The 25,166-nt window shown below is 26.6% G+C and overlaps 10 protein-coding genes across 21 annotated transcripts; 4 read left to right on the top strand and 6 right to left on the bottom strand.

Moving 5' to 3' along the window:
* Positions 1-65: 65 nt before the first annotated feature.
* On the bottom strand, positions 66-3,947 carry LOC126870039 (DNA repair and recombination protein RAD54-like). The gene is made up of 10 exons (XM_050627406.1): positions 3,565-3,947; positions 3,106-3,315; positions 2,827-3,017; positions 2,545-2,747; positions 2,016-2,458; positions 1,664-1,925; positions 1,419-1,584; positions 929-1,334; positions 686-849; positions 66-606 (listed from the first exon to the last, which is right to left on the bottom strand). The coding sequence occupies exons 1-10, from the start codon at positions 3,565-3,567 to the stop codon at positions 414-416; spliced, it is 2,241 nt and encodes a 746-aa protein (XP_050483363.1). The 5' UTR covers positions 3,568-3,947; the 3' UTR covers positions 66-413.
* A 74-nt stretch (positions 3,948-4,021) lies between these two features.
* On the bottom strand, positions 4,022-5,347 carry LOC126870084 (tRNA-dihydrouridine(20a/20b) synthase [NAD(P)+]-like). The gene is made up of 3 exons (XM_050627544.1): positions 5,203-5,347; positions 4,926-5,123; positions 4,022-4,846 (listed from the first exon to the last, which is right to left on the bottom strand). The coding sequence occupies exons 1-3, from the start codon at positions 5,277-5,279 to the stop codon at positions 4,072-4,074; spliced, it is 1,050 nt and encodes a 349-aa protein (XP_050483501.1). The 5' UTR covers positions 5,280-5,347; the 3' UTR covers positions 4,022-4,071.
* A 237-nt stretch (positions 5,348-5,584) lies between these two features.
* On the top strand, positions 5,585-8,252 carry LOC126870065 (glutathione hydrolase 7-like). Of its 4 annotated transcripts, none has more exons than XM_050627498.1 (9): positions 5,585-5,729; positions 6,179-6,345; positions 6,419-6,576; positions 6,634-6,713; positions 6,778-7,050; positions 7,138-7,428; positions 7,514-7,580; positions 7,650-7,883; positions 7,958-8,252. In XM_050627498.1, the coding sequence occupies exons 1-9, from the start codon at positions 5,711-5,713 to the stop codon at positions 8,166-8,168; spliced, it is 1,500 nt and encodes a 499-aa protein (XP_050483455.1). In that variant the 5' UTR covers positions 5,585-5,710; the 3' UTR covers positions 8,169-8,252. The 4 variants fall into 4 exon arrangements, with proteins under 4 accessions (XP_050483455.1, XP_050483456.1, XP_050483454.1 ...); XM_050627499.1 differs by lacking the exon at positions 5,585-5,729 and adding an exon at positions 5,790-5,900 and having other exon boundaries at positions 6,793-7,050; XM_050627497.1 differs by lacking the exon at positions 5,585-5,729 and adding an exon at positions 5,790-5,900.
* Positions 8,253-8,329: 77 nt separating this feature from the next.
* LOC126870086 (GDP-fucose transporter 1) lies at positions 8,330-11,008 on the bottom strand. 2 transcript variants are annotated; one of them, XM_050627547.1, is made up of 5 exons: positions 10,952-11,008; positions 9,601-9,655; positions 9,307-9,511; positions 9,111-9,249; positions 8,330-9,049 (listed from the first exon to the last, which is right to left on the bottom strand). In XM_050627547.1, exons 3-5 carry the CDS (start codon positions 9,397-9,399, stop codon positions 8,451-8,453), a joined length of 831 nt encoding a protein of 276 aa, XP_050483504.1. In that variant the 5' UTR covers positions 9,400-9,511; positions 9,601-9,655; positions 10,952-11,008; the 3' UTR covers positions 8,330-8,450. The 2 variants fall into 2 exon arrangements, with proteins under 2 accessions (XP_050483504.1, XP_050483503.1); XM_050627546.1 differs by lacking the exon at positions 10,952-11,008 and having other exon boundaries at positions 9,601-10,179.
* On the top strand, positions 10,441-14,913 carry LOC126870075 (adiponectin receptor protein). 3 transcript variants are annotated; one of them, XM_050627521.1, is made up of 7 exons: positions 10,441-10,576; positions 11,945-12,215; positions 12,326-12,424; positions 12,512-12,683; positions 12,773-13,170; positions 13,278-13,442; positions 13,522-14,913. In XM_050627521.1, exons 2-7 carry the CDS (start codon positions 11,970-11,972, stop codon positions 13,654-13,656), a joined length of 1,215 nt encoding a protein of 404 aa, XP_050483478.1. In that variant the 5' UTR covers positions 10,441-10,576; positions 11,945-11,969; the 3' UTR covers positions 13,657-14,913. The 3 variants fall into 3 exon arrangements, with proteins under 3 accessions (XP_050483478.1, XP_050483476.1, XP_050483477.1); XM_050627519.1 differs by lacking the exon at positions 10,441-10,576 and adding an exon at positions 11,066-11,226; XM_050627520.1 differs by lacking the exon at positions 10,441-10,576 and adding an exon at positions 11,279-11,793.
* Positions 14,914-15,728: 815 nt separating this feature from the next.
* LOC126870111 (uncharacterized protein C3orf18-like) lies at positions 15,729-18,399 on the top strand. Of its 2 annotated transcripts, none has more exons than XM_050627582.1 (3): positions 15,729-16,952; positions 17,271-17,414; positions 17,485-18,399. In XM_050627582.1, exons 1-3 carry the CDS (start codon positions 16,617-16,619, stop codon positions 17,539-17,541), a joined length of 537 nt encoding a protein of 178 aa, XP_050483539.1. In that variant the 5' UTR covers positions 15,729-16,616; the 3' UTR covers positions 17,542-18,399. The 2 variants fall into 2 exon arrangements, with proteins under 2 accessions (XP_050483539.1, XP_050483538.1); XM_050627581.1 differs by having other exon boundaries at positions 15,729-16,958.
* On the bottom strand, positions 18,378-21,000 carry LOC126870119 (high mobility group protein I). Of its 2 annotated transcripts, none has more exons than XM_050627602.1 (3): positions 20,686-21,000; positions 19,329-19,570; positions 18,378-19,240 (listed from the first exon to the last, which is right to left on the bottom strand). In XM_050627602.1, the coding sequence occupies exons 2-3, from the start codon at positions 19,548-19,550 to the stop codon at positions 19,109-19,111; spliced, it is 354 nt and encodes a 117-aa protein (XP_050483559.1). In that variant the 5' UTR covers positions 19,551-19,570; positions 20,686-21,000; the 3' UTR covers positions 18,378-19,108. The 2 variants fall into 2 exon arrangements, with proteins under 2 accessions (XP_050483559.1, XP_050483558.1); XM_050627601.1 differs by lacking the exon at positions 20,686-21,000 and adding an exon at positions 19,897-20,044.
* Positions 20,473-24,241, top strand: LOC126870112 (swi5-dependent recombination DNA repair protein 1 homolog). Of its 4 annotated transcripts, none has more exons than XM_050627585.1 (4): positions 20,473-20,534; positions 23,448-23,582; positions 23,652-23,859; positions 23,937-24,241. In XM_050627585.1, the coding sequence occupies exons 2-4, from the start codon at positions 23,452-23,454 to the stop codon at positions 24,123-24,125; spliced, it is 528 nt and encodes a 175-aa protein (XP_050483542.1). In that variant the 5' UTR covers positions 20,473-20,534; positions 23,448-23,451; the 3' UTR covers positions 24,126-24,241. The 4 variants fall into 4 exon arrangements, with proteins under 4 accessions (XP_050483542.1, XP_050483541.1, XP_050483540.1 ...); XM_050627584.1 differs by lacking the exon at positions 20,473-20,534 and adding an exon at positions 23,076-23,193; XM_050627583.1 differs by lacking the exon at positions 20,473-20,534 and adding an exon at positions 23,112-23,328.
* Positions 21,521-22,968, bottom strand: LOC126870099 (U1 small nuclear ribonucleoprotein A). Its single transcript, XM_050627565.1, has 3 exons — positions 22,824-22,968; positions 22,433-22,674; positions 21,521-22,348 (listed from the first exon to the last, which is right to left on the bottom strand). Coding segments are annotated over exons 1-3 (702 nt in total). The 5' UTR covers positions 22,825-22,968; the 3' UTR covers positions 21,521-21,889.
* On the bottom strand, positions 24,157-24,986 carry LOC126870115 (28S ribosomal protein S18c, mitochondrial). Its single transcript, XM_050627592.1, has 3 exons — positions 24,741-24,986; positions 24,453-24,660; positions 24,157-24,358 (listed from the first exon to the last, which is right to left on the bottom strand). The coding sequence occupies exons 1-3, from the start codon at positions 24,870-24,872 to the stop codon at positions 24,267-24,269; spliced, it is 432 nt and encodes a 143-aa protein (XP_050483549.1). The 5' UTR covers positions 24,873-24,986; the 3' UTR covers positions 24,157-24,266.
* Between the last annotated feature and the right edge of the window lie 180 nt (positions 24,987-25,166).

Raw genomic sequence — 25,166 nt, 5'->3', positions numbered from 1 at the left:
TTACAGATATAATTTTTTAAATTAATAAAAATAATTGTATTAAAAAGGAAAAAGAAAATCAAATATTGGAACTATTAAAAATGTTTAATAACTGTAATAATCTTTCATAAACAAAAATTTACTTTACATATTAATCAATTTGTGCAATTTTTATACAATTAAATTACATTTTTTTTCCTGTTCTATAAAATATTTATAATAATATATTAATTATTTCTCCGTACAAACTAACTTCAATATACTCAACATACAATGTAATTTCAATTATTAAACAAATACACAATGCTTGTTATGAATTTGTTTATATAAACTTCGTCCTAACAACTTTTGTACAGAAGTATATGAAACGTTGATAATATAAAAAATGTCGCCCCCATTATTAAGGTATGTGCAAATAGTTAAAAATTGCAATCCTATTTAACTTGTTCATGCGATCGATGACAGAAAACAAAAGAAATTCCACATGACCAGCATTGTCGTAATGGTATGTCTGGTAAAGGTCGTGGATTATAGATGTGCCTCCAATCTGACAAATCTGAATTACAGTCAGATTGTTCGGGTGGTCCTTTTACTTCTATACCATTGACGCACCTTTTACATTTGAACCTAAAGTACGTGCAATAAATATACTTAACTAATAACTATTCATATGGACATTCATAATTTTTCATAATGTTAGGCTTACTTAGCATGAGTATCTGATATAGTATTTTCTTCTAATTTAAATAAATCTCGTAAATCATTTAATGTAAAATGTCTTGCAACGTCTTCTTCCTGATCTACGACTGTAGAACTTAATGCTTTTTTATGCGCTTGCCTTTGAAAAATTTTTTCCTCGATAGTACCAGTCTATAACATATTTAAATGATAACATAAATGTTGATTTCTAAAAAATCAAAAATTGTTGTAAAATTTTTCTTTTACATACACAAAGAAAACGATATATGAAACAAAGTTTTTTCTGACCATCTCTCCAAACTCTTGCCATAGCTTGATCATCATTTGCAGGATTCCAGTCAGGATCGAACATGACAAGTCGATTTGCACCAATAAGATTTAATCCACAGCCCCCAGCTTTGGAGCTGAGCATAAAAATAAAGTCATTGCTATTTGGATCATTAAATTTTTCTACTACCTTTGATCTTTTTTTAATAGTCATAGTGCCGTCTAATCTAACATAGTTATAACAACGTTTATGACACAGTTTCTCAAACAGATCGAGAGTTTGTGTATAATTAGATACCAATACAATTTTATCATTCGTCGTTGTTTTAATAGAAGCTAAGAGACAATCTAATACCATTAGCTTTCCGGATAATTCTGGCATGATTTCTCTAGAAATAAAATTATAAAGATCAATATTATAAAATAATGGTAAATTTAGGTCAGTATTATAAAATAATTTTAATATTATGTACTTTGTGCTGTAATTTGGAGGCATTAATTTTGCAGCGTTTTCAAATCCATCAGATTTTTCCAATATTTTATCATATACCAAATCGGGATGACAACATAATTTTTTCAACAGTGTAATTGCTGCAAGTGTTGAAAAACTTTTTCCTTTTTTAGAATTGGCAGAATTTTCTATAACGAAAAAATAGACATTAATTAAATATAGAGATTTCAAGTATTTTAAATAATAACGAATTTATAAACAACAAACCTTCCATTGATTTTCTAACACTATCGCTTTGTATAAAACTGTTATAAAGGTCAGTTTGTAGTTTTCCCATTTTTATACACACCACTAATTCATATTTTAAAGGTAAATATTTCGAAAGTAAGGCACTAGTGCGTCTAATAAGACATTTATTCACAATGCTTACTAATTCCGCTAAACGTTCCTGAGCGAGTTTACGTTCGGTATCTGTTGCAGCTGCATCTTGACCACGTAAAATTGGTATCTCGAATTTTTTCCGAAATTCCTAACAAATAAAATTTTAATATGACAGTAATATTCTCGTTGAAATATTTGAAAAATCTTTTTAATTTTCTAAACATATTAATTAATATACTTGTGCAGTTCCCAATAATCCTTGATTAACAAAATGTACAAGAGAGAAATATTCTAAAAGATCATTCTGTATAGGTGTTCCACTGAGTAGTATTCTTCTTTTAGCCTTTAAATTTATAAGCGCTTGATATGTTTGATTTTCAGAATTTTTTAGACGATGTCCTTCATCACATAATACGAGTCCAACTTCATCTTGATGAAGAACTTGTGCGTGTAAGCGAAAAGTTTCATAACTGATTATCAGAATAGGATTTATACACCTGCGGCCGTAAGTTTTCATAAATCCAGTAAGTTTTGTGTCGATATCTGTTTTGTTTCCACCATCAATGGCTAGTGGTTGAACTCTATTTTTCAACCATTTAAAGATCTCATTATACCAATTTTTAACTAATGAACTTGGTGCAACAATAATAGCTTTCTCTATAAGTGGTTTAGCTTCAGGTCCTACAAAACACAATTACGTAATTAAAGTAATTAACAATTAATGTAATTACATATTGTATATAATACATAAAATAATATTATTTTACCTTGTTTTAATAGAGTCCATAACAGAGTTATACATTGTAAAGTTTTTCCAAGGCCCATTTCATCTGCCATGATACACCCATAGGCACCTTCAATACGTTTTCCTGTTACACATTCATACATAAACTTTACACCTTCTCTTTGATGAGGTCTTAAAATATTACATAATAGAGGATCCACTACTACATGTACAAGTTGTTTAGACCTGAAATATAAATGAACTATTATAAAAAATTGTTGATAAAGTCTAATAATTATAAAATAAACAAAATATTTATACTTACTGATCTATTTTCAATTTTTCATGTTCAGATAATTCAGGAGGTGAATAAACAACAAGCGCATTAGCTTCCTCAGGATCATGTAATGGTCTACGGGGACCAGATAAACGTATTCCTAATGCACGACCAGATAATTGATAACCAGGAATTGGTATCTTAAATGGTTTACTAAAGATCTTTTTCATACGTTCTTCCTATAAGTCCAATTATAATTTTTTACTGTAGGTATTATGTTATTGTAGGATTGTTATTAATGATTACTATTTAATGTATAATACTTACATGTTCAGAAATTACTTCTTGGGTAGCTTGCACATCATTAGCTGAAAGAGCAACTGCTTTGTATTCTGGTATTTGTACATTTTTGACATTACGGCAAGCCTTTTTTTTAGTTTGTTGAACTGGTGACACAACCTGACGCATTGCCACATTATTGGATATATCAAATAGTAATGGACGTTTGCCATTTTTACTGGGTGCCAAAGATCGATTCTTATATACAATAAACATAAGATTAGTAAAAACAAAATAAAAATTTGTTATATAGGATATAATAAAATTAAATCTAATAATAATGACAATAATAAGCACGAACATGTTTTTGAAAATCGAAAGAAAGAGTATTAAAATTATACTAGTACATTAATTATTACTAATTTTGTAATTTTAATATATCATTTTTCAATAAAAACTAAAGTAATTTTGATAAAAGAATTTTTAACCAATTTTATGAAAACTTACCATTTTGAAATAAGATATGTCATTTTCAAATTTCAGTGTACTTTATTTCGTAATATCATTACTCTGTAAAATTATTACTTTCCACATTTCATTTCTTGAGCTAATAACTAATAAGCAATGGCAATAACAAATTTTACAAGTTTCGCGGTTATACAAGTGATACAGTTCATTCTACTTTCTACCTTAGATTTTAGCACACCTATCGTCCATTATTGAAAGCTGGTTCCGCACCACTACATTTAAATCTCAAGTACGAAATATTTAAAGAAAAAACATTTAAAGTTACATTTATCAGAATTAAATCTGTTGATTCATATAGATATCACATATATCATATATAAATTTTTTAAATGATAATATTAATTATTTTGTTTCATGATTACGTCACTAATTTTTTTATATACAAAAAACATATACTTATGAGACATTCATGAATTTTCTAGCAATTACACAGCAGTACAATTATAAAAATATTATTTATGTATTTAGGAATATAAATAAATAAAATTACAGTTCTGCAAATATGTTTCCCAAAAAATTCGTATTAAGGTCATCATCATCCTTTATAATGTCTTTATTACATTTTTTATTTGAAATGTTAAAGGTGCATTTAGTAAGATTAAATAATTCGGGTATGATGTTGGGTTTTATGCCATAAGTATCTTCCAAAAATTCCAGAACAGCTACTTTATTTTGTAGATTGTTAAAAAACAACCTACTTTTTTTGGGGAGCATTTTTTCTAACATAAATACAAGGTGATGATGAAAACATATAAATTGAGTTGGTATAGTTGATGTAATATCAAGCCAATCTTGTACACAATTAAGAGGTGTAATTGAATGTCCAGAAAAAAGAGCTGGATTTGTTAAAATCCCTCTTGCAGACATCACTGCATCACAATTACTTTCTTTATAGAGCTTTTCTGCACTTTCTAAACTTTTTACATCTCCATTAGCAATGAGAGGTAACTTCACACTGTCTCTTACTAATTTTAAATTATATAGATCAATTGGTTCACATCTCATTTCTGGAGTTCTAGCATGAATAGTAAGAAATGAAGCACCTGCTTTTTCAAGAATTCTACAGAAATCAATAGTTTTTTGAATATCCTTCAATAATCTAATCTTTGCAGACACAGTGAAAGGATATGGAATACGATTTCTCACTTGATATATTAAATCTTTTACAAGATCTGGTTTCTTAAGTAAGTCAGCTCCATATCCATCTTTCAATGCCCAACGCTGAGGGCACCCACAATTTAAGTCAACACCATTACAATATCTATAGAAAAATAATTCATTAGGCACACAAACCAATATTGATTATCAGATATTAGTCTTAATATTTTGGATGAACTTACGGGGCGACCAATTCTGTTGCATTAAGAAAGTCATATACATTTTTAGCAGCAAATTGAACAACTAGTGGCTTATCCCCATTATTAGTTGAAAACTCATTATCTCTGGCTTTTTCAGATTGTACAAATGAATCAGCTAAGATCATAGGTGTAAAACATATATCGCAATCATACTGTCTTACTAAAGTTCGAAACTGTAATCTGTTAATATTTATATCATTTTTTTATTTTCATATACTGAAAAGATACTACAAATACATTAATGTTTATTATCACTTACTTGCTGTATCTAACCATTGGTGCACATACTTTTATCATTCTTGGTTCTTTTAACATTTCTGCTATATCAATGGACATTTTTGTTTATATTTTGTATTTTGTTTCAAAGAAAGAATTAAATGTCATATACATATATATATAATATAACAAATTGTTTCTGCGTAGAATATTCTGACAAAAAAATAAGAGTAATTATTTTTTGTATAAATTTTGTTTCTTTTCTTTATTTAGAAATAAAGCAGTAGACACAATTTTTTGTTAAATAACATGTGTTAAACGCATGTAATTAAACGAACTTTTTAATATAGAGTAATGTGTATAAGTGTTTTAAAATACTTTCGATTATATTCCATTAATCTTATAGTACAAAAAATCAGTTAAATTTACAGTTAGAGAAAAGTATACACTATCTATAATATGATATAGATACATTGTCTGCATATTATTAAACAGTTTTACGTACATTTAATTCTTTTCAATCAGTATTCGAATTAATTCATGTATTTACGATGCGCTATAATAATTCTTGTAAGTACCATTTATTTCATTTGTTTTCTTATTGTTATTATAAACATTCGAAAAATTTTATTTATACGTAACCTTATTACGCTCATTAGCATTTATTTACAAGCATGTGATATTTTTCGAAAGAAATGTGAAACACAATGATTGTTACTTTGATTACTTCATTTTTTACATGTACTTACATAGTTTAATATTAAATAAAAATTAATGTTTACTATAAATAGTAGTTATTCTTAGCAGTCACCTTTTAAACTACATTTATCTTAACCTTCATTTGTTATTTCTCACAATAATTTCATTAAGTATAAAATTTTCTTGTATCTTTATACACACAAAAATTTCGAAACATATTACAAAAGTATCTTATTATTACTGTTTTAATTATTATTACTGTGTTACTTAACACAGTATGTTGTAAGAAATCCTATAATATATTATTTTCATTTTTAAAGGCTCTGGAGAAGAATGTCCTTTAACAAAAAGTAGAAGTTATAAATACACGTTAACTATGTATTGTGGAGATGGTTTAAAATTCATTATAAGCTGTTTCACCATTTTGACAATTTCTATTACAACAACATTAATTTTACAAATATTATATGCTGATGGAAGCCCACAGGTACTTAAATTAATATAAAAAACATATCATATAACAAGCTATAGATGTTATGTGTAATGTTATATTATTTCAGAATACTGCTGGTGTACATGGTGCTGTTGCAACAGATTATACAAATTGTTCACAAATTGGAACCAAAATATTACGGAAAGGCGGTAATGCAATAGATGCAGCTGTAGCAGCTACTATTTGTATGACAGTAGTTGCTCCACATAAGACTGGTCTGGGTGGGTAAGTTATATATGTAATTTTATTAATAATTATAATAATTGATAATTATTATTTTAGAGGTGGTTATATGATGTTATATAATCATAAAGAACAGACAGAACCAATTATTATTGATTTTGCTAATAATACAATTAAAGGTATATATTTGAATAATATTTTAAAGAGTATTTCAGATCTTACATTATTTGTATTGTATGTTAGACAATTTTTTACAAGATGGGATACGTATACCAGCAGTATTAAGGGGATTAGAATATGCACATACATTAAAAGGTAAACTACCATGGAGTGAAATTGTTAAACCTTCTGTATCTTTAGCCAAAGAAGGATTTGTTGTATCAAAGGAGCTAGCAAGTGAAGTATCAAAAAATATTGATTATGAAATTTTATATGGGCACATTAGTGCAGGAGATATACTAAAGTTACACGATCTTAGCAATTTGTTAAATGCTGTAGGACTGGAAGGAACTAATGGTACAGTAATTTTATCATTATTATAACTAAATAAAAATTTTTGTATTAATATCTTCTAATACATTCACTTACCTGTTTCTTTTTTAGTATTATACAATGGAACTTTTTCACAAAAGCTTTTACATGATAGAATTAAACTATCAAAGCTACTTCCACAGTTAGTAAATTATAAACCTGATGTATATATAGCAAAAAAGTCAAGCTTTTATAAACATGTAATATATTATCCTCCACATATGTCATTATTAAAATCAATGATTGCAGCACTGGAAGATCTTAACATATCTACTGATAATGCATCCATAGTAGGAGCAGATATGCAAGTAGCTAAAACATTAATAAATTCAGTATCAATGCCATTACAATTAAAACAACATGGTTTGTTATATTTCACTGTTTTCATTTTAAAATATATATAAATATGTTTTACAGCAATGTTGATTTCATACCGTAATAATTTTAGTTGAAGAAGAAAGATATACTGGAGTTGTTGCAATGGATTGGGAAGATACTTATGTTTGTATTATAACGTTAGTATTATATTGATTTAATATATATTGTTCAATAAGTTTAGTGATATAAATGTACACTTCTTACAGTGGACTTGGTGCACCATTTGGTCTTGGATATATGTCAACTGTTGGCTTCCTGCTAGATAAAGCTGATACCAATAATACCTTATCTATGCTTGTTCCCATAATCTTTCATAATGAAAAAGCATTATGTGGATTAAGAGGAGTGTTTGGAACTGATGATACATTAATTATTGGACAATTATTGTACAGTATCATAGTGCGTCAATTAAATGTTTCTGAAGCTATTGAATACCCAAGGTAGAAAATAGGTTTTATCTTTTATCTTCTATAAAAGTGGAAATGTTATTTCTTAACCACAATTTATTGTTTAGGTATTATTTTTCATCAGATGGATTTGTGATAGAAAATGATCCAAAACATTCTATAGATACATTAATACGAAATCAATTAAACTTAATAGTACCAGCACCACATTTAAAGACTGATTCAGTATTAAAAAGCGTGAATGCAATCATAAAAAGGAAAGATCTAATGTCAAGTCATTCAGATAGTCGTGGAGGTGGCCTTGCATCAAGATTTTAATAATTTATTCATCTATATTTTTTTTTATTAAATATATCTATATATTTTGTATATCTATATATAATAAAGTGAGATTTTCTATGATGTTTTAAATTTTAATCCTAATTAAGATTTAATCCTAAGAAGATTAAGATAAATGGAATGAAAAATAATTTATACTGTTTTATAAAAATAATTAATTTTATTTTCTTAACTATTTTTATACAAATCTTACACAATAAAATGTAATCTATGTTATATATACTTTGATCTGAATATGAAATGTTTAAATTATAAATTCATTCACATTTTGTCACCTTGCAATTGCTGCTTTTCTTCTTTGTATTCTCTACTTATATCAAGTTGTCTCAATCTAGCATACATTGCACTAGCACTAAGTACAACAAAGTTACTTATCCACCACATGAATGATTTCTTTTCATCAAACCAATAAGTTGCTAAAACTGTTTGTGCACAAGCCTTAGCAGTTCCACTAATATTGTGTGTTAAAGGAGATGTTACTTTTATTTGAAGTGCTGTAGCAAAACCAATAGCAAATCCACAAATACCACCAACAATCATAGCCAACCAAAAATATGAAGATCCAATCTTATCATAATTGTACACTGTAACATGTTCTCCATTCGCTAACATTAATGGAAGAAATATAATGACACTATATGCATTGTTACAATAAGAGAGTAACCAAATATCTTGATTTAATGCAGGAAGAACTTGTTTCATGTGAATGGAATATAAAGAAAGAGTTAACGATCCTAGTACACCAAAAATTGTTCCCAGAATAGATAGAGAACCAGCGATGTGTTCTTGATCCACACCAAGCCAGAATCCAATCACAATAAATGCACAACATGCAATACAATTTATGGAAGTCTTTTGACCTGTAAAATTTTCATAAGTCATTATACTTGCCCAAATTATTTTATTTTCAGAGGTTCTTACCTAGCATAAGGTATGTGAAAATAACATTAAATACAGTTGTTAGTGAACGTCCTGTGTAATAAAATGAAACGTCAACATATTTTAAACATAAGTTGTTGGTTGCAATCATTCCAGTAAATAGGAGAGACAATGGTAATACCTATAAATATATAGAGAATAACAAAGATATAATTATTATCAAAAAATTATAATTTACCTTTCTAAGGGTTTCTTTGGTATATGGATTACCAATTGGAAATTTAATATATTTTGGGAACCATTTTGATAAATTACTAAGAATTACACACATAACTAAAGATACTATACATTGGCACCATGTTATAAAAAGAGGTGCATCCAAATTTATAGTATTACTGGATAAAAGAGTTTTATTTATAAATACAGTCAATATAGAAATTATCCTGTAAAGATATTTAATCAATTGTATGTACAAAGTAACAGAAATTAAGTAACTTCATTTGTTACTAAAAAGTAATTTAGGTGAACTTACCAATAATTTGTAACCACAATTGCAATATATATAAATTTTGTCAATAATCCAGTTTCTAACAACATTTTTTGAATATATTTAATTATATAAGTTAAATATTACATTACAATAATTACTATACTTTAATATTAAACTATACTAAAACTATTAAAGTATTGAATATGAAAAAAATGTTGATTCTTTATCAATTTTTTAATAGATTATTACAATGATACTGTGATTTTACAATTTTAATATATTTTTTAATGAATATAATTTTTTATGACAAGTAATAAATAATACTATTTAAACATTTTGATGTAAGCACTTTAAATATATAAATTTTTATTAAATAATCTATAGCTATAAAGTAGCATATGTTTTATCATTTTTAGTCTGTTATCAGTGCGTAACCTTTTTGAGGTTATGTTTCACATAACCCATTGCTCACTACTAATCTATGACATTAATATTAATTATGATTTTTTATCTCGATATTCACAATCATATAAACAGATCTCGATACCTGACACTCATGTACGGAAACCTAGGAAAAGCAATCCGAAAATTGAATCGCGGAAAATCAACATGGAAGACAAGAAAATCCCCTTTCTGCGCATGCGTAACATACGATTAATATTCCAAACAAAGATAGAGACATTCTACTCATCTCTATCTGTTTCGCAAGAATGCGGACTTTGTGACTGTCCATGTTGATTTTTCACGACTAGACACGATTCAATTTTCGGGTGGTTTCTCCCTAGCAAGTGTCGAGATCTGCTTATATGATCGTGGTTGCAATCATTATTTTAGAATCTAGAATAATCATATGTACATATATGTTTCAGTATATGCACTATTCTAGTATATATCCAGTATATATTTTTAGTTTAGTTAATAATTATATTTATACGTAAATGTTTATTTCCTATTTTCATAAATACACTTTCATCTTATATAAAGATGCCAACATATTTTTTAAAAACATACTTTTATAGTAAGTAGATATATATTTACATTTATTATTTTAATTATTCCTATGGATAATTATCACAGATAAAAACAAGCGATAAATTCATATGCGTCATATGTAATTCTTCTGTGTACCTATCTGACATAGCTTATTTGCTGTATTTTAGCTGTATTTTTTAATTAAGGATACATAAGTTTACTTAAATAAGAAATTTCATTATCTTGTTAAGTTCTTTAATTAATTTTATACTAAAAATAAATCTTCATATTAAAGTAATATATTTTAAAAATAATTAATCGAATTAAATTTCATTTAATTGAAAACAAATGTAAATATATTAATATCTATTTCGCCTTGATAAATTTCTTAACAAATAATGTAGTTGTACAATTTACGCACATGTTTAATAGATAGTAAATTATAGTCGCAAAGTGGATATCGCCACTGACTACTGACAATCATACATATGTAAATGTTGACACGTGGTATCTATGTAGTATTCGGGTATTTCCGTCTATTGTCGTAACGATGAACAACCAAAATTAGTACTTGCGTAAAAATCATCTATATCTCTCATGAAACATGTTTTGAATTATTTCAATTTATTTACTATTGGAAAACTTTAAATATCTATGGCGTCGATGTAACAGTTTTGAAGAATTGTGATATAACGGGTATGTTGGCATATCAAATGAAATGTCTTCTATTCAATCTGTTAATTGAACTTTGTACTATGTACTTGTGAAATTTATTTCTTCTGTTGCGGTTTCTCGTTTATTATAAAATTATAGTTTTCAAATATGTATTGAATATAAGTGGTTTTTATTATATAATGATCATATGCACAATGATTATGACATTTCGATATAATTCCTAATTTCTATTTGGGAATATGTATACATAGTTGTCATTTAACTTTTACGTGTTAACTAAATTATTATTTATTGCCATTTCGCAATAATCATCATATGTGTACATTTATGTAATTCACTCCGATAAGAAGTCATGACCTTGGCAATTACTTATTAGCTTTTTTAAAAATCGAACTATATAGTCAGTTAATAGTGCGAAGCTGAATAAATTAATTGATTTCTATTCTCGTGAACCCATTAATTTAAGAACTTAATTATTGTATTATGTTTTATTTTTTAATCGAGTCCTATAATTAAATTGAAATAATCTCGAAATAAATATATTTATTATCGGGAAATTTATAATTTCTTGATACACGTAATTACAGGGTAAATCGCTTTTTATTTAATATTGTGTATTAATGTTTATTAATACGCAATATCATTTTTCGATTTTATATTATTCTAAACATGTAAATTTGACATTAATATTTAAATCATATTTAAATCATTTATTTTTGTGATCACTTATATGTTTTAGAAATTAGTAATTAAAATTCCACAACATGTCACAATATGAGGATGTTATTGTGGAAGACAAAAGGAGTGATGATAGTGCGATACCAGAATCAGAGATTCGGCATAGAATCCCATGGAGTGAACGAGTGTTATTAAACAGTGAAATACCAGGCTTACATGAAGTTAAAGAGCTATTGGAAGATGACGATGCAAGCTGTTTAGCAGAAGAAGAAGATGGAGTTGGTTGTCCATTACCTTCAACTCCTGAAGATGATCATCTTCTGGACTGTGAGGTATATAATCATAATTCTAATTACTAGCAGTACTTGTTAATAGGTTATCCCATATCATGCATTAGTCAAAAAAGGAATCAGGTTATAGATTTTAGTGTTTCCTTTTACAGATGACAGAAGTGTTAAAAGCTGGTGTGTTAAGTGATGAAATTGATCTTGGTGCATTAGCACATAATGCTGCAGAACAAGCAGAAGAATTTGTTCGTAAGGTATCTAGAAGTTATATGAATATATCTTTATGTTACGAATTAGCAAATAACTTTTTATTTACAATATTAACTGTCTACTTTTTAAAGGTTTGGGAAGCATCCTGGAAGCAATGTCATTTCAGAAATCTTCCAAAATGGTTGCAGGATAATGATTTCTTACATGCTGGTCACAGACCACCTTTACCATCTTTTTATGCTTGTTTTAAAAGTATATTTCGAATTCATACAGAGACAGGAAATATTTGGACTCATTTACTTGGTAAAATTTAATATTTATCCTGGAAGATATTTAAATTTGCTTCTTGAATGACTTTTCTAGGAGATTAATATGTTTCATTCTTTCTATAGGATGTGTGGCATTTATTGGCATAGCTATCTTCTTTATAACACAACCTCCTATAGAAATACAATTGGAAGAAAAATTGGTATTTGGTACCTTCTTTGCCGGTGCTATTATATGTCTAGGAATGTCATTTGCCTTTCATACTGTACACTGCCACAGTGAATGTGTTGGAAAGTTGTTTTCAAAATTAGATTACTGTGGAATAGCTATGTTAATTATGGGTAGTTTTGTACCATGGCTTTACTATGGTTTTTACTGTGATTACCAACCTAAGCTTATTTATTTATCAGTAGTTGTAATACTTGGTGTAACGAGTATCGTCGTATCATTATGGGAACGATTTGGTGAACCAAGTTACAGGCCATTAAGGGCAGGCGTTTTTATGGGATTTGGTCTTAGTGGAGTGAGTAGTGTGTGCTATATTACATTCCTGTGACAAACAACTTGTTAGAAATGATAAATTGTATTAAATAATACACCATAATTAAGATATTACATTTTTCTCTTTAGGTAATACCAGCAGTACATTATGCTATTGCAGAGGGTTGGTTTAAGGCAATTAGTCAGGCATCTCTTGGATGGTTAATATTAATGGGATGTTTGTATATATTAGGTGCAATGTTTTATGCATTAAGAGTACCTGAACGATTTTTCCCTGGCAAGTTCGATATTTGGGTAAATATTTATTTTTGTACTTTTAAGTGTACTTGCTAGTCATCAATTTCATGAATTTCTAAATTACCATACTATCCAGTTTCAGAGTCATCAAATCTTCCACGTGTTAGTAATTGCAGCAGCTTTTGTTCATTACCATGGAATAACAGAGATGGCTATGTATAGAATGACAATAGGAGATTGTACAAATCCATCGCAGGTGATGGCTTTTTAATTATGCAATGAGCATATAATATCGTGTTGTTGGATTTCACATTATGTACCTTTATCGAGACTTAAAAAGATTCCTAAATCTTTGTATGTTGGTAGATCTGTACTACAAAAGAACTGCTGGAAACAATATCATAAAAATGAATAACACAAGATTTTTCTTCTAGTTCATCATGATTAAAAAAGAATTTTCAAGAAAATTTACAAAGATTTAAATAATGAAGTACAATACTTGATAATGAAGATTATTAATAGTGAATTTATAACATTTAATTAAATGAAATTTTTTGCACTTTCGTAATTCTGAATTTATGGAAAATATAGTTAACTTTGTATTAAGTTCAACGTTTAAAACGTTTGTCATATTTACCAAAAATTTCGGCAGTACAAAATAACAAATAATAATTATTTACACTTGTTGTTTCTTCCTTTATGTAAAGAATTTATTTAAATAATGCAATTTCCTTGTGCAATGACTTCACTATATACAAAATGAATACAAAGTTATAAATATCATTTTATTAACTGATAACAACTGATCTCTTGTTTCGTGCAGTTCTCTTACTTATTGAAAACAAATTGAAAAATATTGTACGAAAACGAAACAGAGTACAGATATATGGCAACGAACAAAACTTAATATAATTAAGATTTAGGAACTAATTGCAAATACAGATGATTTTATAGTATAAGCACTATAAAAGTTATAATATATTTTGAACACTGTTAAAGCAATGAAAACTATTTATTGTAACGATTGTGTGTAAATTATATAAATTCAATTTTTTTTGCGTCACACATGGACATAGAAAGTAAAACATTAATTTTTTTCAGTGTTTATATCTTCAAAATTTATTATGTATCATAATTTGTTTTAACTTTCTATTCCCTATATTGATCACAAGAATGGTTTCCACTTTTTAATATTAGTAAAATAACTTTTATTGTCCCGTTTTCTTACTAAACTTTTCAATTCATAACTTTTTATCTATCTTTTCTATGTAAATCTACGTTTATGTAAAATATACATTTCATTGCATATCTGTTGTTCCTTAGCATAAAAAGTGTTGAATACTTTTGTTATTATTGTAGGGTCTAGTACTAATATAAAGAGATATTGTTGAACTTTTTACATAAATAATTCTTACTATTGGTAAATTAATAAAGGAGGAAGTTATGAATTTCACATGTAAAAAGACAATTATCCTACTTTATGTAATTTCCCAAAAATATATTTTTCTAAATAAATATTGTAGTATCATTTGTGAACTATTTAAATTGTACTAGAAATATCTTTATCCACTGTAATAAGTGACAATCGAGATATTCAGATAAAAAGATATAAGGTTTATAAAATCAATTAATTTATATTAAACGGAAAAAGAAGCTGTTTCATTAATTATGTAACATATAAAAAAATCTAAATCTCGTCATTAAAAATAATAAGCTACTAGTTGAATTTATGTTTCAGCATATTTGTATTTTGTATTGTAATTTAATTTTACTATTAGATTAAATAGTTACAGTGAACAGAAAAAAATTGTGGTTGATTCATTTATATATTTATGCTCTAATAAGAATTGTTAGATCTGTAATTCCTATCATTTTTCTAAATTAAAATTGGAAATAATTCTTACGATCTTCTATGTTTTTGGTGTATAAAATAATGTTTATATAAAGTATTTGTAAACATGTGAAAAAATATTAAAAATTTTATAATAAAAATAATTGTTCATCTTATATAAAACCTTATTTATTCAGAATTTGTACATATATAATAATTAATATATTTTTAATTTAAAAATACTAAATAAAGAAATGTTTAATTATAAAATAAAAATAGCTATTGCTTATTGTAACTATGCGTTTATAAAGTAAATAAATAATCTGAGTTGTGTAAATAAATATACAAATCAATGACATATATGACATTTATAATTTTAACAAATCACTCGAAATTTATGTATTTCTACGTATAAATATTCAATTTAAGTAAAAAATTCAAATTACTCAACTATTTCATACATCACGATATTACGAAAGATATTAAAATCGATATGAAAAAATATCTCGATAAGACATCGATAGCTAGTATGGTTCATTTCGTTATAGTTTGGCACATACGCTTTCATATACAAGTTATACAACATACATATAATGTGTCTATGAAAGAAAACTGCATTGCGATTTGCGATATTGAAATGAAATGTTAAAACTAAAAGAGAAAACACAATTACAGAAACATTTGCTTTTGTGTAAAGGATGAATATCATGTTCCGAACAGAACTATGGTCTATTTGTAGAATCAATGAATCAGGGAAAGAATATTTATTTCGACAAATCAGTCATAAGAAAGATGAAAACACATAATTGTATCTTAAACATATTTTAATATTTTTGTCACGAGTGATCAACGAATTGTTAAGAGGAAAAAAAATTTTTCGGAAAAAGTGCACAAAGATTAAGTCGACAACATCTTTGATGGAACAAACTTCTTATTGCATTTTACCGATAGTATAACACGAAAATTGATCAAAATGAATAATTGTTCACTCGTTTACGAAGTTAAACCGATGAAAGTGATTTTCATTTCAAACGGTTTATATTTTATAATCGCGGATATCGTGAAATAAAAAGTGATATACTTGTCTACTATGTCTATTCAAAGCATATAGAATTATAGTGTCTCATAGAATGATATATTGATATATCGATGTTATACATATATATATATGTATTGATACATTAATAACAAACAATATTTACCGTTATGCTTCTTGTACATTATGTTCACTATATTTGATACAACAAAGTAAAACGAGTGACAATAGAAAGTGTATGCTTTGAAAAATTTCAATTTCTGTAGGATAAAATATAAATAATGTAGATATTAACGAGTTCTTTTCCAATATACTTAGAGTTATATCTCACAAAAGGTTGAATACAATTTTGTAATTAACTGCAATGAGTGAGATGAACTCAACAAGTGTTACAAATTCTATAACATCCGGAATACTACCTGACAGCATTAAAAATTATACTACCACCATGGCGATTAATACATCCAGTGAAATATCTGAAGCATATATGAATTCTACAGAAGAAAATGGATTGTGGAATGTTTCTAAACCTATAACATCATTGCCTAATAATACACTAATTTCATTTGAAGCTTCAAGTACCAGTACATATGTATCTACAACAACAGAAATTTTTGACGAATTTGGCCCACCTGATGGAATAGAATACATTTTTGTACCACTTGGTGTAGTGGTCTTTGTTATTGTATTATCAGCTGTGGTATGGGTAGCGATATCACTTTTGTATTTAAATCTTAATCTTTTAACTTTCATTTGCAGAAACAAAAAAAAAAAAAAGTATAAAATATTCAGCAAATTATAATACTTGGATAAATGTTTCTACATTAGGTATTATTACCTTTTTGTAGTATAGCTTAAGTTTGTTGGTCAGTTAATGTTGTAATTTATATTTAAAATTTTATTAGTTTGTAGCTTCTCCTATTAAAAGTAACTTCTTTTACTATTAAAAACAAAGTTAGATGATTGCATAATATTTGACAAAATATAGATGTTTTAACAATGTATAATACTTTTAAAGGTGATAATTATCTCAAGGAAAAGAAAATTGGAACGTTTAAGACATAGACTTATGCCAATGTATAATTTTGATCCTGGTGAAGAAGAGGAAGATGACTGGGAAACTGAATTATTAGAAGAATGTTACAATAATCATCAAAGACGTGTATGTATAAAAATATATATATTCAAATTGATAAATATATATTGTTAGTATAGAATACTTTATCTTACAGCAAGGGTATCAATCTATGGATACAGAAGAAAATGCAGAACTCTTTGGAAATCATTGACGAAATATTTATAATAGTCTTTTAAAACCTTTGTATTATCTACAACTGTCTTACATTTAAAAAATCACACTATTTAGTAGATTTATATATTTATTTAATATTTAAATAGTTTATATGTAACTTTCAATTCAAAGGATAAAATTTAAATTCATAAATTTTATATATGAGAAGAGATATTCTAGAATATATTTAAATATTAGAGAGTTTATCCTATCACAAAAATTACGTAAAAATACAATAGAATTTATTTTGTTTCAATAAGATAATATCCATAAAATGAATAATGCTTAATTTAAAAATTCCATGATAGAGAATTAACGAGACCAAAATGGCTAAGACTTCATTTTATCATTAATATTTATTGTATACTGTTTATAACAGTTTTTCATAAAAGTACAATTTTTGCTATGTACTTGAATTTCACTTATGTATATTTTTTTTCATATCCTTTCCTTCGAAGATATGAATTTTTTTCTATTTATATTTAATATAAGAATTTTCTAGTATTAGAGAATAAAAAAATTAGGTACTTAATGTTCAACAAAAAGTTACAAGTATACTTCCAATATTACCAAAAATTTCTTCCTAAGTAGTTATGAATAGATATTATCTGATGTTGTTAAATTTCTTTTCTCTAAGTATTTATTACATAGTATTAAAAAATTAAACAGTTTCAAACATAATTTTTAAGATGACCAATTGAGAATGCATGAAGATGTATTGTTAACATTGTAATATAGTAACAAAATTTTAACAGTACAATAATTTTAGCTAGAATATAAAGTATATTGTTAATATTGTTAATGAAAGGTATATGTGTATAATGTAGCGATTAATAAGAGTCATTTTATAAGTTTATTTACTTTAATACAAATTTGACATTCACACATATGTTTGTTTGAAAAATGCCATTAATGTTCACTTGTCCAAATGTAATTAAAAAAAGATATTTCTTGTACATAGTACACACAAGAAGTATTTCTTACAGTATTAAATTTATATGAAGTCTTTGACTTCAAGAATTAAAATATACATACACAGGAGCAAAGGAGGTAACAAATATATGATGTAATTGTGCACCACATATCTTAAAATTAGATAAAGTCTTCATTATCTTAATTCCAAGTTAGTTTATGAGATCTGAATATTTTAAGTTTAAAATTTCTTTCATTAAAATACTTGTATCTTTCATTTTGATACTTAAAACATAATGATTATGATAGTAATAATAATAAAAGTAATACTAATAATTATCATTATATTAATAATAATTATAATAAAAATGCATAAAGTAGATACTACAAAGTGCTTTACATATTTTCAAGCCAGGTATCTGTGCAATTTCTTTTTTTGTAGTTATTAAAAATCATATTTTCATACAACTTCCTTGGAACTTGAGCAGTTTCTGTTCTCCCTCTTCTTTTTTTAAAAGCAAAATGTTACCACTTTACTATTTCAATTTGCAGATTATCATATAAAAAGCAAACTTAAAAGTTTTAAATTTGTTATCAGTTTTTTAAAAACTTTCAAAGAATAGTTCTCATACATTGAATTTATTTTTTTACATTCAATTATCCTCCTCCTCCTCTTCTTCTTCCTCTTGTTCATCCTCTTCTTCTCCAGTACTTTCTGGTTTTTCTTCTTTCTTTTTAGGTCTACCACGACCTCGTCCTGAAGGAGTTCCTTTAGTTGTACCTTGCTGTAATTAATTTTTTGTATAATAAGTAATTTACTTAAAGATAAGAAACATTTCTTTCTGGTCCAGCTGTTTAAAAAATGACACATACCTTCTTTTTATGAGATCCTTTTGGTCGCCCCCTTCCTTTTTTGACAGGTACAGGCGATGCATCATCTTCATTATCAGACTTTGCAGTTCGTACTGCATTATTTTTATCTGTAGAAGGTCTGCCCCTCTTTTTGGGTTCTTTAACGGTATTTTTATCTGTTTTCGCTGGCCTACCACGCTTTTTCTTTTGTTCTTCAACAACAGGTGAATTGTCGTCTGACATTTTTAATCCTTTATATATCACTGTATAACCAAAAACTTTTTCTTACAATATAAACATTTATTTTAAAATTTTAGTTATGTTAGAATTTTGTAATTACTAACATTTATTTTAAATTTAAGATTTAAAAAAAATTTGTTCAATGAAAGTAAATCTACAATAAAAAAGATATTCATATTTTAGATTAATTAAATATATACATTTCTTTAAAAAACCACGTAGAAATTTGTTAAAACGTTTAATAATACTATAACATTTTGTAATAATATAAAAAATGTAAACATTCTCATAGGCAAATATGAAAAGTTTTGCCAAGCTATCGATTTTCAAACTTTCTCATAAAACTTACTTAATTCGAATTTTCAATAACAATTTAATATCTATATCAACATATACATATACTCCTCTATGAATTGATAAAACGAAAATTATCAATACTGATTGGGTTTTAGTGTATTAAAGTTCAACAAATTACGCGCCTAATATACATTCATATCGAACATTACTAGCGGTTTGCTAACCGGTTAATTGCGACCGAATAAAATAATTATGCAAAATTAATTATATAACCTAAAATCTTAGTAAGTGTAAATATATAAATAAAATATTATTATTTTATTACAAAACAATAAAATTATAATAAATATTATTATCAATTTGTAGAAGAAAATAATCATTTACAACAATAAAGGAGTACTTTCTGAAACGTCCGCGCCCGCCATTTTCAAAAATATTATGTGTCCTATATATTGTATCCTTTTCCATATATTCTTTTATGGAAATATGTAATTATACAGAAAGGTAACAATTTTTCCCGTTTATTTGTAAGCAAATAATGATTATTGTACGAAGAGTCGTTATTAAATGCACATATGATAGCATCACTTGGCTTTTAGGGACGCCATGATCGACAAATCATGGCAACACCAGAGTCGTGGTAGCGTCCACCACACCGATTTCTTTATAAGAAAATGAATAAATATCTCTGTAAGTAGTAATCGATTTTCCGCGAAATATTGACGAAAATATCGTTAATGAAATCATTTACAAGATTTGTAATCTTCCATAAGAACGAATGCGTATACAGTCTGAATGGATGTAATATTTACCGGAGAAAAAGTCATTGACAAGCACTCACCTGAAATATCTCGTGTATATGAAGACAAAGGCAATCGTTCAGTCGGCGCGCGCGTCGTACTGTAAGAAAACCGGGTTATGGTCTTTTCCTATGTATAATCTATATGAAAATGTTTAATTATCTTATGTATGAAGTATGAATGCAAGCTGCTCAAATATTTTCACTTCTTAGCGTCCTTTTAATACCAACGCGCGCGCGTCGCTACACAAAGCTAAAAGCTCCGTAAACGGGCCGTAACGCATCAACTCACAATACACTGCGCGAATAGCGAGACGCGACTGACCTGATCGAGATGATGGACTGTACTCCGATTCGTTCGCTGTCCTAAGAAGCGTACCCCCACTCTTTATACATCACGCCAACTGATTCCCGCCAAAATGTTATGACATTACTTAAAATTATATATTTCCCAGGACTTTAATTATTTTTATTCTTTATTATTCTACATATATATTACTACTATATTGTAAAAATTGTATTACTCTGATAAACAACGAGCAATGAAATAAGAATGATACAGTATTTAAGAAAGTTATAAGATTGGTTATTTGACGGGAATATAATTATATGTTATTAACGGAAACATTATATTAATTCTATAATTTTAGTTTATATTAAATTAATTTAGCGAGTAAAGTAATTTCTTCAAAAAATATTTAATTTTTGTATTTTCATATAATTTAAATTTCAACTATACTAACTAGTAACTAAGATATTCTACTATCTTTACTTTATTTTAGTATAATATATAAGAAGAAAGTTAATTGAAATATACTGATATTCAATACATAAAATGAAAATTAAGAATAATAGGAATTACATATATGTAAACTGCTATAATTGAAATTAATTTATATTAAAAGGTTTTACAACTTTTCTTCCAAATCATTATAACATTAAGTGAAAAATAGTTCTCTATATAACCAAAATATTGCTGAAAAATTGTAATATATCTTTTCAATTGCTATTTACAGTGTAAAATTTGATTCATATGCATACATTACATAAAATTTTGTACACAGATGATTCTTGAATCTACATAGCATGTTGTTAACTCACGTTTATAAATCCTTGCCCGAAAAATCTTTAATTACACTTGCATGTATTTTCATAAATGTCTAAATAAGATGTATTACAACACACACACAGTTTTCCATTCATTAACAATATGTTTGTTCGTACAAACACAATAATGTTACATACTTTATTTTTTTGCAAATGAAATTTTCATTGCATGAGAAGGTGTGATTTTAAATCCCTGAAGAGCATCTTTTGCAGCCCCAGACTGAACTTCATTCTCAAATTCAACAAATGCAATGTCATGCCTATTTGGTACTAGACGTACTTCTTTAAAACCAGGGAATTGATTGAAAAGCATAGATAACATCATTTCACTAGTTTCATCCGGTAGATTTGTAAGAAACAATATTTGATTTGGTGGTTGTTCTGGTACAGCTGTATTAACTAAACCTGGGTGTTGAGGCACGCCAGCATGATAACCAATTTGCTGTGAATGTTTAGCTTGCTCTTTGGCACGTTTCTTAGCACGTTTAGCTTCTTCATCAGCTGCAGGTACAACTCGTTTTGGCTTTTTAGGTCTTTCTGCATATGTGCCTTTCATTTTTGCAATTATATCACTGTCAGTCTTTGCATATTGTATCCTCTAAAATGAAATTAATTAGTAACTATTAACAACTTTAATACTTCACTAATAAAGAAATTATTTTCACATATAATTAACATTCACCATTGGTTTGTCATAAAATGGAAATCCTTGCATTGACCTTAAGGCATTTGTAGCACTAGCAATTTCTTTAAAAATAACAAATGCTTGCCCACGCATTTTTAATGTCTTTAATGCTACAATATCTAATATCTGACCAAACTGAGAAAAAATTGCATATAATGATTTCTTTAATTCATCCTTCTTTATTTTCTCATTTAAATTATTAATATAAATTGTATTATTCGGCCTAATATCCATTGCCACTGTAAATGGAAAAGTATTTTTATAATGAAATCAGAATTAACAATATTTATTGACAATAAAAACATGATGAGAAAGACAGAGATAATTGTAATTATATAAATTCAACACAATGTACAATAAGTACAACCATAATTTTAATCTAACTTACTCAAATAATATTTAAGAACAAATATAATATAATAAGTATGTTTAATAACTATACTTTTTATCTACTAAATACTTGTACTTAGTCGGCGTCACTAGTTCATAGAGGTTAGAGTACATATAATGAAGTACAACAATGAGCTATATAAATGTAGAGTGGAAACTTAATATTAAGAGTATTTTATATTAAATTTATGTTAAGTTACGACTCAAAATTTCTAATTATTTATTGTAAAGATATTTCATATATTTAGACATTTATAATAATGATATATATAGATACTGTTACTTAAAAATATCATTTTTGTATTTCCATTCAAGAAAATATATTGTGTATAAATAAACTATAGTACATTTAGGATACTTCACCACTGGTAAAAGCATATTTTCTATAAAGAAATAAAGAAATAATATGAAATATACCGGTATGAAATTGAAATTGTTTGATAAATATTATTATATTTAATTGTTTATAACTATAATGGACAATATATTTATGTAACATTGATGTGAGTGTTTGAATACAGAATACTTCATCGAATTATTTGGATATATCGTAATCACATTAAATATAGATATAATAAAATCTGTTGCAAATACATATCAAATAATTGTGTACTATTTTCAGAAATATGAGTGCTAAGCCATTAAGAAATAGTAAAGGTGTAAATAAACCCTTCCGGTCTCCATTTAGTACCCCTCAAAATAATGATAAAAAAGATAACATAAGTGCACCAGAAACAAGTACATATGGAACACCATTGTAAGTATAAAAAAAGATGATAACAAATTAATGTTCAGTCATAATTTTTATTATTTTGTTATAAAACAGAAAAGTATCTGTAGCGAAAAGACTGCTTTTTCAACAATCTCCTTCTCCTAAAAAATTATATTTAGACACAAAAAATTGTAACAAGGAGATTGACATTGAAATAAAAGAAAAATTATATCAAACTGATTTAGAATCATTGAGAAAGAGTATACAGGAAAAGGAAGAAACTATTAAAATTTTGAAAACTGAGTTATCATATAAAAAAAAGGTATATGTAAGAAGATATATTAGTTATAAATTGTGTTATAAATAACTATGATATAAATGAATTATTTATGATTAAAGAACAAAGCAGAAAATTTAGAAGATGCTATAAAAAAGTGGACAGAATGTTGTCAAAGTGCTCTTATAGACCATCAAAAAATTTTGCAAGGAGAAAGTGGTCAAATAGTAAAAATGTCTGAAATTTTGTCTTCATTTAACATTAATCCTGATATAGTTCATTTCTCTATTAATGATGATACATTCTATTAATTAAATATTAAAAAAGAAATATCCTATAATAATTCGTATTGTAACTATTTTATTGTTATATTTTTATAATACATATGTACATATCTTAAATAAAAATGAATCAGTAGAAATGTAAATACCTACAATTTTTGTACTTTACATTTAATATTTATGAGGCTTAAATGGAAAGTTAGGATCGAATAACATTGGATCATTAACAAATTTGGGGTCCTTAGTCATGAAACCCATTAAACCTAAAACAAAAAAATAATTAAACACAATAAGATACCATAAATTACTATAAAATATATTTAAAATAACATTAAAACAGGAAAAATATATTATTACCACATTGTTGTGCTTTTTTTATCTCCTGTTCCACTTTTTTCTGTTTATGGTGACATAAACCAGTTATATGTTTTTCATAAATTCTACCTGTATGGCGACTTTGAAATTGAGATAATAAACGTACATTTTTATAATCTGGATTAATATTTAGTTTACATAAAATACACAATCGTCGTTCTTTTTCATATGGATTTTTAATGTCAATTGGCTGTCAGAGTAAAATAAGGTAAAATATTTATTACTTTGTTATATTTTCATCAAACATATAAGTATATAAGAACAGGTTACCTTATCTGAGTCTGCCGAATTATCTAATTCATTGAGAGCACACGCTTCGTTAGTTTTGCTACGAAATAAAAATGTTGGAATTCTCTTTATTTCATGTCTCAAAGCTTGCACACTAATAAATGTAAGAATCATATTTGATTATAATGAATGTTGTTCACAGTATTATAAATAAAATACAACAGTCATTAAGAATATATTTCAAATAGAATCGACGTTTCGAGGAATCCTTCAACACTAAACACTGTCTTCGGGTCTTGGAAATTTACATTTTGCAATTGTAATATTTATTATATATAATTAAATTTATATTATATAGTAATTTTGTATATTTGTTTAATATGCTTCTTAGAAAACACGATTATCTTAATTTTTATGAATTTCCGTTTTTATTCTTTTTTATAACCTTTATTGCTCGTATAGTACTAT

Source organism: Bombus huntii, chromosome 10 (genome assembly GCF_024542735.1).
Source record: "Bombus huntii isolate Logan2020A chromosome 10, iyBomHunt1.1, whole genome shotgun sequence".
Taxonomy (NCBI): domain Eukaryota; kingdom Metazoa; phylum Arthropoda; class Insecta; order Hymenoptera; family Apidae; genus Bombus; species Bombus huntii.
Note: the sequence above shows the minus strand (reverse complement) of the source record. Positions and strands in the feature narration are given on the sequence as shown.

Coding starts and splice junctions, on each gene's coding strand:
- LOC126870075 (XM_050627521.1), top strand. CDS start 11,970: ATGTCACAATATGAGGATGTTATTGTGGAAGACAAAAGGAGTGATGAT. Junction 12,216..12,325: donor ATCATCTTCTGGACTGTGAG/GTATATAATCAT, acceptor TTCCTTTTACAG/ATGACAGAAGTGTTAAAAGC. Junction 12,425..12,511: donor CAGAAGAATTTGTTCGTAAG/GTATCTAGAAGT, acceptor TACTTTTTAAAG/GTTTGGGAAGCATCCTGGAA.
- LOC126870111 (XM_050627581.1), top strand. CDS start 16,617: ATGAGTGAGATGAACTCAACAAGTGTTACAAATTCTATAACATCCGGA. Junction 16,959..17,270: donor TATTATCAGCTGTGGTATGG/GTAGCGATATCA, acceptor ATACTTTTAAAG/GTGATAATTATCTCAAGGAA. Junction 17,415..17,484: donor ACAATAATCATCAAAGACGT/GTATGTATAAAA, acceptor TTTATCTTACAG/CAAGGGTATCAATCTATGGA.
- LOC126870112 (XM_050627585.1), top strand. CDS start 23,452: ATGAGTGCTAAGCCATTAAGAAATAGTAAAGGTGTAAATAAACCCTTC. Junction 23,583..23,651: donor AGTACATATGGAACACCATT/GTAAGTATAAAA, acceptor GTTATAAAACAG/AAAAGTATCTGTAGCGAAAA. Junction 23,860..23,936: donor AGTTATCATATAAAAAAAAG/GTATATGTAAGA, acceptor TTATGATTAAAG/AACAAAGCAGAAAATTTAGA.
- LOC126870084 (XM_050627544.1), bottom strand. CDS start 5,279: ATGTCCATTGATATAGCAGAAATGTTAAAAGAACCAAGAATGATAAAA. Junction 5,124..5,202: donor CCAATGGTTAGATACAGCAA/GTAAGTGATAAT, acceptor AAATATTAACAG/ATTACAGTTTCGAACTTTAG. Junction 4,847..4,925: donor GCAACAGAATTGGTCGCCCC/GTAAGTTCATCC, acceptor ATTTTTCTATAG/ATATTGTAATGGTGTTGACT.
- LOC126870115 (XM_050627592.1), bottom strand. CDS start 24,872: ATGATTCTTACATTTATTAGTGTGCAAGCTTTGAGACATGAAATAAAG. Junction 24,661..24,740: donor ATTCGGCAGACTCAGATAAG/GTAACCTGTTCT, acceptor TTACTCTGACAG/CCAATTGACATTAAAAATCC. Junction 24,359..24,452: donor AAAAAAAGCACAACAATGTG/GTAATAATATAT, acceptor TTTTTGTTTTAG/GTTTAATGGGTTTCATGACT.
- LOC126870119 (XM_050627601.1), bottom strand. Junction 19,241..19,328: donor AAGGATCTCATAAAAAGAAG/GTATGTGTCATT, acceptor AATTAATTACAG/CAAGGTACAACTAAAGGAAC.
- LOC126870039 (XM_050627406.1), bottom strand. Junction 2,748..2,826: donor GAAAAATTGAAAATAGATCA/GTAAGTATAAAT, acceptor TTTATATTTCAG/GTCTAAACAACTTGTACATG. Junction 1,926..2,015: donor GATTATTGGGAACTGCACAA/GTATATTAATTA, acceptor TTTATTTGTTAG/GAATTTCGGAAAAAATTCGA.
- LOC126870065 (XM_050627497.1), top strand. CDS start 5,867: ATGATTGTTACTTTGATTACTTCATTTTTTACAT. Junction 5,901..6,178: donor GATTACTTCATTTTTTACAT/GTACTTACATAG, acceptor TCATTTTTAAAG/GCTCTGGAGAAGAATGTCCT. Junction 6,346..6,418: donor ATGCTGATGGAAGCCCACAG/GTACTTAAATTA, acceptor ATATTATTTCAG/AATACTGCTGGTGTACATGG.
- LOC126870086 (XM_050627546.1), bottom strand. CDS start 9,665: ATGTTGTTAGAAACTGGATTATTGACAAAATTTATATATATTGCAATT. Junction 9,250..9,306: donor CCAAAGAAACCCTTAGAAAG/GTAAATTATAAT, acceptor ATATATTTATAG/GTATTACCATTGTCTCTCCT. Junction 9,050..9,110: donor TTTCACATACCTTATGCTAG/GTAAGAACCTCT, acceptor AAAATTTTACAG/GTCAAAAGACTTCCATAAAT.
- LOC126870099 (XM_050627565.1), bottom strand. Junction 22,349..22,432: donor CATTTTATGACAAACCAATG/GTGAATGTTAAT, acceptor ATTTCATTTTAG/AGGATACAATATGCAAAGAC.